The sequence below is a fragment of the Phyllostomus discolor genome, chromosome 7 (genome assembly GCF_004126475.2).
Source record: "Phyllostomus discolor isolate MPI-MPIP mPhyDis1 chromosome 7, mPhyDis1.pri.v3, whole genome shotgun sequence".
NCBI classification, from domain to species: Eukaryota; Metazoa; Chordata; class Mammalia; order Chiroptera; family Phyllostomidae; genus Phyllostomus; species Phyllostomus discolor.
In genome coordinates, this window is record NC_040909.2 from 138,706,624 (window position 1) to 138,721,152 (window position 14,529).

Sequence of the window (14,529 nt, forward strand, 5' to 3'; positions counted from 1 at the left end):
TGCACGAAGCCACCACCACACACTCCCCGCGGAAGACACCCATCAGCCTGGGCACCCAGGGTGAGGAGGGAAGGCGGACCCCACCGACCGCCTGCCGGAGGTCATGCCCTGGGACCCTTGGCTGCGGCTGTCACTACCACAGCTCGTGTCCCAGCCCCCCCCCCCCCCCCCCCGTGCCCCAGCTCCCTGCCCCTGCGCTCTGCCTCGTCCCTTCCCCTGGCACCCTCCTCCACCCACAGGCTCCCGTGGGCTGCCTCACCCCGTCCTGTGACCCCCCATGCCCTCCATGCTCTGAGACACAGGTCCCTCCCGGCTCCGGCCGAGGCCCCAGCCTCTGCCTCGCCCACTCAGCAATCCCGGCCCTGCCGGCCTTGGGGTCCTCCGCGGCTGCAGCACAGTCACCTCCCAGGGGCTCAGGCCAACGCCCTGGGGTCATCGCCCCCGCAGCCAGCCCCACAGACCCTGGCAGCTCTGCCTGCCAGCCCATCGGCCTGTCTCTGTCTCCACCCCCACCCCTGGTCCCAGCTCCAGCACACCCCCGCGCCAGGTCCCCTCCCCCCACCCCACTCCCATTCCCGGAGGGTGGCAGGGTCAGCCCGCTGAGCCACGGGGAGCAGGGTGCTGGTCACTGCCTGCCTGCTGGGGAGAGTCTGCAATGTCCAGGTGGGGCCTGTGCCGCCTCGCTCCCTGGACCACAGGGAGCCTGGGCCACCCCTGGGGCATTGGCCCCTTCTGCACCAGCCGCTCCCCTCCCACTCTGGCCCTCCCAGCTGGGCTGTGGGTGACAGCCTCCGCCCGAGGTGGCCGGCCCAACTCAGTGTCTGGCCAGGCCCGCCTCCCAACCCTTCCTCCGCCCTCACCCCAAGGCCCCTCCTGGCCTCTCAGGGCCCGCAGCCTGCCCGGCCAGGCCCCTGCTCCAAGCACCCACCCTTTCTGCAGGCAGGCCTGCTAGGTGTCCGGTCAGGGCTGGGGTGGGGGACATGTTGGTGGCACAGGTGGAGGCCAGCAGCACCCACAGGTACAGGTCGGTGGGCAAAGAGGCAGGTGCAGCCCCCTGCTGGCTCAAGCCCGGCGGTCCCCTTGCTCCCCCGGCCCTGCCCCCCCCCAGCTCTGCCAGGCCAGGGCACAGGCAGGGCTCCAGAAAGAATGGTCACCAAACCGGAGTAAACAGTAGGGTGAGAAATTAAAACAGGATTTTGTGGTTCCTTACACCTCAATTCCCATTACTTTTTTACGAGCGGCTTCTGGATAAACCTAAATTCAGCCTCTCCCTGAATAGTACTTCCTTATTAAACTTCAAAAGAAACTTATACTTCAATAAACAGACCTAAAAAACTATGGAAATCTCAGCCAAAAAAAAAATCTGTGCTTGTTCTATTTTGAAACTGTATAGAACTGAATTTTACGGGATCACAGTTTGCAGCTGGTGAAGGTGGGGGAAGGACGGGGTGGGTGGCGAGTGGCACAAGGGAATGGGCACGATGTGGTTTTCCCTGACTTTTCAAAACCACAGGGACAACCGTGTGGAGGAGGCCTGTCCCAGGCCCTTAAATGCCCCCTCCAGGCCGGCTGCCCACCCGTGAGCGGCCACTGCCATCACCCGCGTGCAGCTCCCTGCAACCAGGGCTCTGAGAGGGGTGGTGGCAGTCGGAAGGGCCGGGGAGGAGGGCCCTGACCAACCTGCCCCGAACACCAGCCGTGTGCTGGGGCCTCGGGAGTGGGGCGCAGCCACACAGCCCCCCCACAGGACGTATGGAGCCCGTCCCTCGCTCCCTCTCAGGGCAGGCTTCCCGGAGGAAGGGGCAGCCGAGTGGGGACAGAAAGGCAGGCTGCAGCTGGCCGGCAGAGGAAGGGGGGAGGCAAGAGCAAAGCGGTCTGGCCGACACCGGAGCGCGTGGGGACAGCTGGAGGCAGAGCTGTAGGTGTGGACTCACAAGGCCAGGGAGGGCCCCACTGCCCTGCACGAGGGGCTGGCGGCTGGAGACTCAGGGAGAAAAGGCAGCTCTGGCCTCCCCCCGCAGCCCTGGCTTTCGCCGGCCTCCCTGCCCACATCTCACCTTGGGGCCCCAGAAGACAGGCGGTCCGGCTGCACAGCCCCCTGCCCCCAGCCCCCGGTGCCCAGCTAGGGCCCTGTCAGGTTCCCCGGGGCCAGGGACTCGCCTCCTGAGCTCACACCTCAAACCCTCTGGACACTTTCTGCAAATGTAGGAGGCAGGCCACACTGTCAGGGTCCCCGGAACGGGAGACCAGCCCCAACACCTGCGCCAGGCCCCCCCTTCCCAGTTTCTAAGGGACGAAGCACTGCCCCCCCCCCCCGTCCCAGGAGACCCTGACAGGCGTAGCCTCGACACACCCCACCTGCCACTCGGATGGTCCCGCGGCTCCCTCAGCTGGGTGCTCCCCCCCTTCAAACCTGTCCCGCACCCCTGCCGCAGCTGGCCCTGCTGCTGCGGTTCACTGTGGATGGTGGACATGTGATTCGAGTGATCCCGTGAGGGGGACAGGTGGCAGCTGTGGTCCCCGCCAGCAGGCACCGTCCCTCTTTGACCGCCAGAGCTCAGTGCTGGCCTCAGCCTCCAGGGGGGCCTCCAGGCTGGAGTGCAGGAGACCCTCCCTGCACAGGGAGGCCCCTACACTGGGTGACGGCCATGTGAGCCGGACCAGGCCAGCCACCCTGGGTGGCTCCTGAAAGCCTGTGGCCACCAAGCCAGCCCAGGCCAACCACACTGCCGGGAGGGGCTCCTGGGGGTCCTGGGGACAGCCAGAGGGGCCCGTCCAGCCCCTTGCATGCAGCCCAGTTCTGGAACAGCGCCTGAGACCTTGAGAGGGCCTGGGCCCCCCCCTGCGTCCCACCCACTGGGGGGTCCCATCCCTCTGCTCCCACTTGTCTCTCAAGCCTCGTCCTCCCCCACCTCTGCCACCGCCGTGGGCCTGGCCAGCACACCCGCTCACCGCCAGGACAGCACTGGCCCCGGGGAGCGTGTCCCCGTGGGCAGAGACATCACCCCGCACAGCCAGGCGCCCTGCACAGAGCAGCCAGAAGGCTCCCACTCGCAGACCAGGCCCCGCTGCTGCAGCCCTGCGGCCCCGACCCTCGGCCTCGCTCCGGCCCCCAAGGGGCCTCCTGTCCGTCCAGCCCCTCTGCGGTTCCCTCCCAGCAGAGACAGCGTCTCTGACAGGGCTCTGGGCCGTGGGGACAGCTGTCTCACCCTCGTCCCGCAGGCCTGGGCTGGCCAGCGTCCCCACGGGGAAAGGAAGGGATGAATCCTCGCGGCTCAGGGGCGACACGCTCCCCGGGAAGGCCCCGATGCAGCTCTCCTCCACCAGCACAGGAGACGCCCACACGGCTGCGGCTGCGCTGACACAGACGCATCGGCACTGTGGGTTGCACGGAGTGGCCGGTAAACCGGGAAGGATGGTGCAGCGCTGACCCCAGAGCAGATGTCCCCCCAAAACCCACCGTGACCCCTCCTGAGCCCCCCTGCCTGGGGCCACGTGGGCACTGCAGCCCAGCAAGGTGAGGCGGTGCTGTGGGAACCAGGCCACTGGTGCTCTTCCGCCACGGGGCTGCGGGGCCCTCAGGGTGGCGGTCAGGGACCCGCGAGCCCACTCTGCTGCAGGCGGCCAGGCCTCGGCTGCTCCTGTGTGGTGGGGAGGCTGCAGGTGCGCGGGTGGGGCGGAGGCGGGGCCAGGACAGAGGGGCGCGCCTGTGCGGCTGCCATCAGGGCCCCGGGACGAGACGTCGCCCCTCTCAGCACCTAGACAAGCCGCGCTGACCTCCTTGCACGACCAGCACCAGCGAAAGAGCCCACTTCCGACAGACCCCGGAGACTCCCCTGAGCCAGCAGCAGCATAACGGGGGACCTGCGTCAGCCGGGCGAGACAGGCAGTGCTTGGAACGTGATGAAGGAGAACCAGGCGGCACTGAAGTGCAGCCGGCGCGGAGGAAGACGTCCCAAGGCCCCGCCCCTCAGGGCCGGAGCTCCCGAGGCAACGTTTACTGAAACCGCAGCTCCCATCCACCCGCCCGACCCCCACCACAGCTGGGTTTCTGTCCATCACGGCCGCACCTGCGCACTCGCCCTGTCTGGTGTCGGGGGTGGCGGGGTTGCTGTCCACGGGAAGCTCCAGGGCACGGAGTGGGCGGGCGCAGGGACTGAGCCCACAGGGAGGCGCAGCTGCGACACCCAGCAAGCACCGGAGAGACGTCTGTTAGACCCTGTTGACGGGCGCCCCGCCCACACGCTTGCCGTCGGGGCTCTCGGTCGCCGGGTCCCGGTACCCTCCGGCACGTCTCCGCGGAACATGGCACAACCACGACCACGGTGCTCCACCTCCCCACTTCTAACCCACCGTGTGGCGTCTCGCACACCGGTGCCCACCTCTGCGCACACCCCACGCCGCCCCTTCCTGCAGGGGCTCCTGCCACCTGCGCAGGCGGGCTCGCCTCTGACAGGCGCTCTCAGCGGCCTGTCTCCGGCAGCTTCGCCGACGCCACCCGGAAACCCTGGCGCGGGGACTTCTGCCAGGCCCAGAGGTGAAAAATGGTATCCTGGTGGGGAGATAAAGCTCACCTTGTGCGTGCCACTTGACCCAGAAATTCTATTTATAATAGCAGTTACACACACCTAGCCAGCTGCAACGCTGGTTGCCGCAGCAGTTTCTGATGCCAGAAAGTAAAACAAAATAGAAATAGCCTGAATGTTCTACATCAGGGGACGGGTTTAAATACAACAGGGTCACCGTGCAAGGGGATATTCTATTGTAAACTAGTGTCACAGAAAGATATGCATGTTGTAAGAGTCAGCAAAAAGAAGTTATAGGTGTCTAAAATATCTCATCATGCCCTGGCTGGTGTGGCTCAGTGGGTTGGGCATCACCTGCAAGCTCGAAGGTCGCTGGTTCGATACCCGGTCAGGGCACACGCCTAGGTTGCGGGCCAGATCCTCGGCTGGGGACGCACGAGAGGCAACTGACTGATATTTCTGTGGCACATCGATGCTTCTCTCCCTCTCTTTCTCCCTCCCTTCCCCGCTCTCTAAAAATAAATAAAGACAATCTTTAAAGACAAAAATGTTTTGTTTCTTGGAGTGGGTGCTACTGTCTCTGGGAGTGGGTACACAATACCTACAAGTGTGGAGCGGGCTTTGAAGCTGGGCACTGAACAGAGGGGCTGGAGCATTCTGCGGAACACGAAGAGCCTCGATGGCCTCAACAGACGGTTGGCAGAACTCGGATTTTGGTTGTTTAGCTGTTGCTTAGAAGGAAATGAGGAGCGCACCGCAGGGCGTGGGGGAAAGGCGGCCTTTGTTAAATGGGGCGGAAGACGTGGCGGAACCGGGTGGAAAGCAGAGCTTGTCCGTGACGAACCTGGAGACTTTCAGGACAGTGCGCAGGGCGTCACGGGTGTCCCCTGCCGGCCCACAGTGGAGTGCGGGAGGCCAGGCGTGCACGGCGGAAGGGGCTGGGGAGCCAGAACAGGGCGAGCACAGCGATGTAGGAGGCGTGGCCTGTTCAGACCGCGGAGGACGCTGCCGCGCGGGCGGGCAGGCTGGCTGGCAGGAAAGCGCGCTCCGCGCCTAGGGCCGAGGGTGTGACCCAGCGGCCTTCAGCGGAACAGGTGCAGCTCCGACACCTAGGGACAGACAGGGCTCACCCAGGAGAGACCTGTGAGCACCCTCCTCTAACGGCAAGGGTCCTGCGACACGCCTGGGAGACCCAGGGGGTTGACGAGGGTGCTGTGTCAGCAGAGACACTGCCAGCTTGGACGGCCGAGCACAGAGGCAGGTGAAAGGAAGGAAGGAGGGCTGCGGGAACTCTGGCACCCTATGGGCAGGAGGCGGGGCGATGGAGCTACTCGGCTTCACATGGGTGCTACTTTTTTTTTTTAAGATTTTATTTATTTACTTTTAGAGAGAGGGGAAGGGAGGCAAAAAGAGGAGAGAAACATCCATGTGTGGTTGCCTCTCACGCGTCCCCTGCTGGGGACCTGGCCCGCAACCCAGGCCTATGCCCTGACTGGGAATCGAACCAGCGACCTCTGTTCGCAGGCCGGAGCTCAGTCCGCTGAGCCGCACCAGCCAGAGCAGCACGGCTGCTCCTCTCCAGGAGACAGGAGAAGTGCCTGCAGGGGCAGGGCCTCAGGCGCAGCGGGCGGGGCTGTGGGCACGGAGGGGCCAGGGGAGCCAAGGAGGAGACAGCCAGGGTGCCACCAGCGTCCCGGGCCCCGGGCAGGGAAAACGCCCGCTGGCGAGCGGTACCCACGGCCCGCTTCAGCCTGGTTTAGACAGCTTCGGTCAGCCCCGGGCTTCTGAGCTGACGGGACTCCGCTGAGACTCTGGAGGGGGCAGTGCTGGGGGGGGTGATGCACGTGCCCGTAACTGACAGACCTGCAGGGGACCGGAGGGCGGACTGCGGCGGGCTGCACGGTGCCCCCAGGCGCACATCCACCCTGAGCTCCTGCACGTGCCCTTCTTTGGGAAAAGGTTGTTGCGGCTGTACTTAAGCTAAGAATCTTGAGATTCTGGATGACTCAGAGGAGATGCTACACCCAGCAGCACATATCCGTACAGGAGACGGACGGGAGGACACGGGGGAGAGGCCGCGTGACCACGGACGCAGAGCTCAGAGAGGTGCGGCCATGCCCCAAGGAATGCCGGAGGCGCCAGCAGGCTGGACAGGCAGAAAGGAGTCTGCCCTGGAGCCTCTGAGGGGCACAGCCCTGCCGACACCTTGACTGTGGACTTGTGGCCTCCAGACTGTGAGAGTAAGCCTCTGTCGTTGCAGGCCACCACGACTGGGGCCGTCTGCTGCAGCGACCCCAGGAACGTGGTGCAGGGGGCGCTTTTCCGGGCCGTGTGCGCTCTGCAAACACCACGGGTTCCTACGTAACAGTAACAGTGCAGCTCATTGTGTCTTGTGCTTGTTTTATGAGCTGCCCATGTAGCCATTGGTTTATTCAGAAAAGAGAAAAAAAAAAAGATGCATTTCAAAAGTGCAACAGCCCTGACTGGTGTGGCTCAGTGGATTGAGCACCGGCCTGCAAAACAACGGGTCACTGGTTCGATTCCCAGTCAGGGCACAGGCCTGGGTTGAGGGCTGGGTTCCCAGTAGGGGGCACGTGAGAGGTGAACACACATTGATGTTTCTCTCCCTCTCTTTCTCCCTCCCACCCCCTCTGTCTAAAACATAAATAAATAAAATACATTTTTTAAAAGTGCAACATACATATTCATTTGAACAACAGAAAGAACAAAATAAAGATCATAAAGAGCCACATGCTCAGAGACAGATGCTGGAGATGTCACTTTCTGGATTTCCGCCAGCTGCCCCCTGACCGCCCCCCCACCCCGCACCCTGCAGTGCCCCTGCCCCGCTGTCCCAGGCACAGGTGCTGCTCCAGCCCATCTGCCCCACCGGCACTCCCCAGGCCTCCCAGGCTCCAGACTGGCCACCCCACATGCCCTCCTAGGGCCTCCCTTCCCTGTGGCATTGGCCCTGGGTCTGCCCGCGCCCCAGGGACCAGAGTGCGCAGCCGGCGCCCCTGTCCTCTTTCCTCGTCCCAGACCCCTTTGCCTCGGGGCAGCAGTAGAGCTTCCTGCCAAGAGCTGGCCAACCAGCCGGGGATGACCCTTCTGTAGCTAAACCTCAACCCAAGCCCCCCAGGACAGGAAGGGTGAGGGGAGTGGCCCTGCTGGCTAGCATCCCAAGTCTTCCAACTGGGCACTGTCCTCCCCTCACCTGAGAACACTTCCCGACTCCGCCTCCACCCAGCCCACCGGCACCCACCAGGCACCAGCCCTGCACCTCCCTGCCCACTGTGGGCCTGCCTCTGGGCACTGGCCTTGGTGCCAGACTGTGGTGGGTCGGGTTCCCCACTGGCACCTTCCCTCCCTGGCCTGCCTGAGTCCCTGCTCAGGGCCCCCGGACCCTGGCCCCTGCTCCCAGCTGCTCTCAGGCCTTGCCATGCAAAAGACGGAAGCTGGACCCCCTACCTCGTGCCATGCGCAACTATTCATTCAAAATGGATCAAAGACCTAAAGGGAGGAGTTAAAACTATGGAAATCTTTTTTTTTTTTAAGATTTTATTTATTTTTAGAGAGAGGGGAAGGGAGGGAGAAAGAGAGGGAGAGACACATCAATGTGTGGTTGCCTTTCACACAGCCCCCAGTGGGGACCTGGCCAGCATCCCAGGCATGTGCCCTGACTGGGAATTGAACCAGTGACCCTTTGGTTTGCAGCCCATGCTCAATCCGCTGAGCTACACCAGCCAAGGCAAAACTATGGAAATCTTGAAAGAAAAAAAAAAACATGGGCATAAATCTTCATGGCTTTTGGAACAGCCAATAACACCAAAAGCACAAGCAGCCAAGAAAAAAATGGAAAAACTGGGCCCATCACAATGACAAACTTCTGTGCTTCAAAGGACACCATCAAGAAAATGAAAAGAGCCCTGGCTGGTGTGGCTCGGTGGATTGAGCGCGGGACTGCGAACCAAAGGGTCACTGGTTCAATTCCCAGTCAGGGCACATTCCTGGGTTGCAGGCCAGGTCCCCTGGTAGGGGGCATGGGAAAGGCAACCACACATTGATGTTTCTCTCCCTCTCTTTCACCCTCCCTTCCCCTCTGTCTAAAAATAAAATAAATAAAATCTGAAAAAAGAAAAGTGAAAAGACAACCCACAGAATCCGAGGAAATTTTTGCCAGTCACCTATCTGATCAGGGACTTGTATCAAGAACACACACAGAACACTTACAACTTGATCGTGGAAAGATAACAACCAAATTTTAAAGTGGACAAAGGGCCCTGAAGAGTGTGGCTGAGCGGGCTGGGCGTCATCCCGCAGTCGGGAAGGTGGCCAGAGGATCAGGACGAAGGTTTCCCCAAAGAGGACACGCGACGGCCCACGCGCACGTGAGCACGGGCCCCGCAGACGGGGCGTCAGGAGGCACAGCAGCACGCCGGCACGAGAGCCCACTTCACACCCACTAGACTGGACGTCCGCACTCACCGAGGCAGATAACGGCTACAAGTGTGGGCGGCGGCTGGGGGAACGCCGGGTGGTGCGGCGCTGGGAGAACCACCTGGCCATTCGCCAAGAGCTAAACATAGAATGACCGCAGGGCCCAGCAATTCCACTCCGCGGTGTCTGCCCGAGAGAGATGAAGACGTGTGTGCGTCCCCACGGAAGCCGGGCACCGTGCTCGCAGCACACTGTCCGGAACAGCTGGAAGGTGGAAACAACCCGGATGTCCACCAGGCGGTCTGTGAAGTGTACGGCCGCATCACCCCCTCCCAAAACCAAGTGCCAGCCTTCCTTTATTGCTGAAACACGCTCCCCATCACCTGGCCTGCTGGAAAAATGCCGCCATCCGAGTGGCCAGACACCGGGTTGCTACAACCTTCAATCTGTAAAAAAACGCACCAGCAGCGAATCACGGTGAAGCGCCCGTATCTTCAGTGTCCAGTCTGGGCGCACCCACGGGGGCTGGAGGAGATGGGCGTGTGCCGAGGGCCAGGGGATGTCAACATCCCGGAACTGTGGTAACGGGGCCACAGGTCTATCAGTACTCGAAAAACCACTGAATTCTCTCTCTCCCTCTCTCTCTCCCTCTCCCTCTCTCCCTCTCTCTCTCTCACACACACACACACACACACTCACACACGTCACCCCAGCCAATGAGAGTGGGGGCCAGAGTTGTGACTTAAACCGTTTTTCTTCAGACACTTCCATGGTGCTTGTTCTTTGTGTTTTGAGCACATTTTACTTCTGACAGTAAACACAGACCACAAGCCCTCTCCAAAGAGCCCCCGTTGCCTGGCAGCCTCTGCTCCTGCCAGCGGAGCTCCGGCCGCCAGAGACGATGATCCGTGCCATCACCCACTCACCCATGCGAGCACCCTGCAAATGCTGGCTGAGGGCCTGGGGCCGGTGCCAGGGACACAGATAACGGAGCCCAGAGTCCGGGACAGGAGAGGGTAGGACCTGCAAGGAGGGTACCAGGCACCGTGGCCCGGGGCCTGACGGGGAGCTGGCGCAGCCCCTCCAGCGAGCTTGAAGACCGTCACGCTGCCCCCCAGCACACAGACAGGACGCTCGTCCTGGCCGCTCTCCAACCTGGCCTTCTGCGGCCCCGCCCTCCAATCTGATCTGTACTGACTGTTGTCACACTGCTCCCAGCCCTGAGGGGACAACCTTGAACTCGCTCTCGCACTGCCCAGGCCTTCCTTGCTGGCCCCGCCCTCCGCGGCCTAGGCTGTGCCTCAAGCCCTGACCCCACGGACAGGCGTCCGGCCCTGTGCACACAGCACCACTTGAGGGGCTGGGAGGCTCCTTCTTCGCCAGACACCCTTCCCACACTCACCTGCTCACCTCAAACCCTCCCCAGCTCTAGCACACCTGAGCCCGGCCTGGCCAGGCTCTGGTTGGTGATCTAGGAGTTAGGACACCCCTTGCAGCTGAGCTGGCTGGCCACACACCCCGGTGGCCTCAGCCCCACAGGAATCTGCCCTGCAGAAAAGGCAAGGAGGATGGGGAGGGGCTGTGGCCAGCAGGAAACCAAGAATGTTCTGGAAGGATCAGTGACCACCCAGAGACAACTGGGGATTTTCGAGGGGAAAGCCAGGGGTGATGACGTGTCCAGGGTGGGGCGTGGGGTGGGGGGAGGTCACTGAGGTGAGAGACTAAGAGGCTGGACTTCGGAGGGAAGCCCGGAAGCAGAATCTGGTGAGTGAGAGCAGGGGAGGGTGGGGCTGGGGTGGGGGGGGACTGCCAGCGAGGGTCAGAGGCCAGGAGGCAGAATGCAGAGCCCTCCTGCACCCAGTGAAGGACCGAGAGGGGGCACACAGAACGGGGCAGGGGACCCTGAGGGCGGAGCCAGCCCGGGAAAGGGGCTCCTCCACACCCCCAGCCCCTTGCAGTCACTAGCTGGCCGACATCCGGGGCATGCCTGCCTGCCCGCCCTCCCTCTCTGGGGCAGCCTGGCCCTCCAGGGACAGGATGGGCCAGGCTCTCAGGCTTCCAGGAGGTCCAAGGCGCTCACAGCAGCCGGCCACGCGGCCCACAGCCTGGCCCCCTCTAGCCCGCTCTGGGCCACTCCCGGGGCTTGGCCACAGCCCGGCCATGACCGCAGGCAGCTGCCCAGCCCCTCGCCCACTCCCATGGCTCAGGTCAGAAGGTGAGAGACCGAGGGGTGCCTGGTGCGCCCCAGAAGGTCCCCCCTCCTCCTGAGGGCCCAGGGAGCCCCCAGAACCCGCTCTCCTGCTTGGGGAGTCTCAGCTGCCCTGGGGGCCAGGGCCACACGGGGAGCTCACCGTGACGCCGGCGAGCCCACCGAGGGCAGAAGGAACAGGCGAGAGTCACCCACCAAGCCCAGGACGCGGACGGGGCCAGGGTGCCCCAATGTGTCCAACACAACCCTGGCGACCAGGAAAGTGGGGGTCAGCCCGGGCAGGCTCTGTCCACACACGGTGCTGTGCCCAGACCGGAACTGGGGTCCCAGAGCAGAGCGCTGTGTGGGCTGTTCGGTGTCCCCGGCCCCCAAAGAGTCCTGTCCTGAGGTTTGTCAGGACAGCTGTGGCCCAGATGGGCAGCTGCTTCCCTGCCCTGCGCCCGCCCAGGGGCGCCCTTCCCCGCTGTGGGCGCAGTGGTCAGACGCAGAGCCGCTGTCCCAGGGGCGGCTCTACCTGGCCCAGGTGAACGGGTCACGGAGGTAAACAGCCAGCCACCACGCTGTCAAGGAGAAGCTCGCAGCATACCCACACCGCTCAGGACCCAGGGAAAGCTGTTTGTGAAGGGGGGGCGGGGGGCGGGGCAGAGATGAGCCCTGGGCCCAGCACAGCTGCCCCCGAGGTCAGTGGGTGCACAGGGTTCCACAGGCCCCAGGCAAGGCCCCAGCAGGACGGCTCTCCCTGAGCTGCCCTTGGGGGCAGGGCCAGGAAAAGCAGCCGTGTGGAGCTGGAACCTGCTCCAGTCGGCTCTGCCCAGGGCCCACTCCGACCCTCTCCACCTCTCACTCCCAGGCTGGTGCCCCCCTGGGGGTGGGAAGCTGGGGCTGAGTGCAGACCCACTCAGAGCTGTGAGGGTCTGGGCGGGCGTGAAGAGGCCCTGGGGGGGGGGGCGTGGAGCAGAAGAAGGGGTCTGCCAGAAGCCACAGAGCGGTTTCCTCTGGACAGGAAGAGGGGGCTGCCCAGACGTCCCCAGCCCACAGCTGCCACCCAGGGGACAGAGGAGGAATGTAATGGGGGTCCCTGCCAAGGAAGGGCTGCAGCCTAGGCGCCGGCCACTTTGGGAGGTGAGGAGAGGCCACAACTATGCGACCCACTGCCAAGCTGCCAAGTGGTGGCAGCCGCCCCTGCCCCATGTGGGAGGCACCCAGCTGAGGGGCAGGGAACAGCTTAGCCTTGACCCACGTGTCTGCTGAGCATAGACTCTGGACACTGGACACTGGCCGGGAGGCGCCCCTGCCGCTGCGCGGCCCACCCCACCTACCCGCGCCGCGCGATGTCCTATTAAGGACATACCAGCGGGGTCTGCGCCGAGGGCGCCCGCCGGCCTCTCCCCTAGGCGCCGAGACCGCGGGGACAAGCGAGGCGGGCGGGGGACTGGGCTCTGCCTGGGCCGCGATGGGGACAGCCACTGCGGACACGGTGTCACAGACCAGGCTGTCAGGCTGGAGGACGTGCCAGGGCCGGTGGCGCCGTACCTTTGTACCTCTCCCGCACCTCCTCGTAGGCCTGGATGAAATCCTGCTCGTCAGGTGGCGGGCCAAGCGGCAGCAGGGCGGCCATGCCGGCGGGCGCGGGACGCGGCGGGGCGCTGCGGCGGGGAGGGAGCCTCTCTCTAGCCCTGGGCAGCCACTCTGTCCCTGCGGCCGCGAGCGCCACTTAAAGGAGCCGCCCCCGCCCCGCCCCGCACCCAGGATGCCCCACGGGAGGGGCGGGGCGGGGCCGGAGCTGGCTGGCCTTGGGGAGCTTCGGCCGCACGTCCCGGCGCGTCCTGGAGTGGGCTCGGCTGGAGCGGGCTCCGCGGGTCCCGCGTCTGTGTTCCACCGCGCGCGCCAGCGAGCGCACTCCACGTCCCTCCCCCGACCGGGTCGCGGGCCGCCAACAGCCTGAGTTCTTCGCGTCTGGCTCCCAGCTCCGCAGCAGCCCCCTCCCTCGCCAACCCCGACCTCTCCGGGGACCCAGTCGGATCCAGCGACCTCACCTGGCCGCCCCCGGGCGCGCCCCTCCCTCCTCCCTAGAATGCTTCCCTTGCATCCTGGGAGCCCGAGTTAGTATTATCAACACAAAAAGGACTCTTACGACAAAAAGCGAAAAGTTTATGTACTATAACGGGACTGAAATAGGGACTTTTCAGTAAAAATAAAATGGCACAAATAAAAGCCATTCTTTAGGGAGACTAAACTATAATAAAGATTATATAAAAAACAACAAAACAAAAACCAAAAAAATCCATTCTTTTGCACCCGTCAAACTGGAAATTCTCTCAGCACTGGCAAATGTCCTCCTGCCTAGCACGCCCCCCCCCCCATTCCTCTCTGACCTTCCGCACCGCATACCCGTGGCCAGGGGCCCCTCTTCCAGGGGTTGGTACCAGGAAGGCCGGCAGGCTGGCACAAAGGCCCTGCTGTGGGCCGGCGCAGCCCAGCCCAGCCCAGAGCCCACTGTGGGGCAGGGTGATCAGGGGGAAGGCCAGGGCTCGGAAGGACATTCCTGTTGCTTCCATGCGGAGAAATGGCCGCTTTTAAAATCCGCATGTGATGGGGGGGGTCCGGGGCCCACGCGGCCCCAGGGTGGGGGTGGGTGGCAAGCCTTCACCCCGTCCTGCTGTCCTGCTCCTCTGAGTTTCCCCTCACTAAGTCCCGCACTGCCCACAGCACGTCCTCCCTCCGCAGCCAGCCGGCTGGCCTCTCCTTGAGGGCCTCAGGCGACCCTCCCGGCCTCCACAGGGGCTGGTCTGCCCTCCAGGGGCCTCACCATCGTCCAGTCCCAGTGGTGGTGGGGTCAGCCCTCAGCCTGGGCACAAAAACCCTCAAGGGGATGCTCCCTTGCCCAGCACATCCTGGGGTGGCACCCAGCCCTAGGTCACCCGCTTCCCAAAGGGACAGGCTGCTGTCCGCCTGCCAGCCCTGCACTGTCGGAGGCCTCTCCCCGGCCTTCCCCATCCTACTCCCCAGAAAGGCAACTGCTGGAGAGCGAGACTCTGGCACAGGGAGGGGCCAGGGCTCTCACCCACCAGGTGGGCCCTCCTGACCGGCTCCCAGGTGCTTCCGCCGCGCCCATGGTGGCAGCCAAGACCGGGGGGTCTGGAAGGCAGCTCTGCCCCAGGAGCCCAAGACAGTACCACCATGACATTTGGGCACTGGGCCCTTTCCTGAGGCCCCAGCCGGTGCCACCACAGCAAGCGCTCCCGCAGGCCTCACGCAGCAGGCAGAGTGGGGCCAGCAGGTGGCGCTGTGCCGCCTGCCATCGCCCAGGACGGGGAGAGGCCCTCTCTGACCCGCAGAGGTCTCACCTTTCCTCCC

General features: G+C 63.9%; 1 protein-coding gene across 4 annotated transcripts in view; it reads right to left on the minus strand.

The window, feature by feature from the left end:
* The window catches only part of PLEC (plectin), a 51,458-nt gene that overhangs the window by 36,647 nt on the left and 282 nt on the right, over positions 1-14,529 (minus strand). Inside the window, exon 1 of one of the 4 annotated variants that reach the window (XM_036031563.1) lies at positions 12,706-12,847. The exons of 2 other annotated variants lie outside the window; for them this stretch is intronic. In XM_036031563.1, coding sequence (XP_035887456.1) covers positions 12,706-12,790 — 85 coding nt within the window. In that variant the 5' untranslated portion in view covers positions 12,791-12,847. Of the gene's footprint in view, positions 1-12,705; positions 12,848-14,529 lie in introns of those variants that run through there. One more of the 4 variants, XM_028533698.2, reaches the window with a different exon arrangement.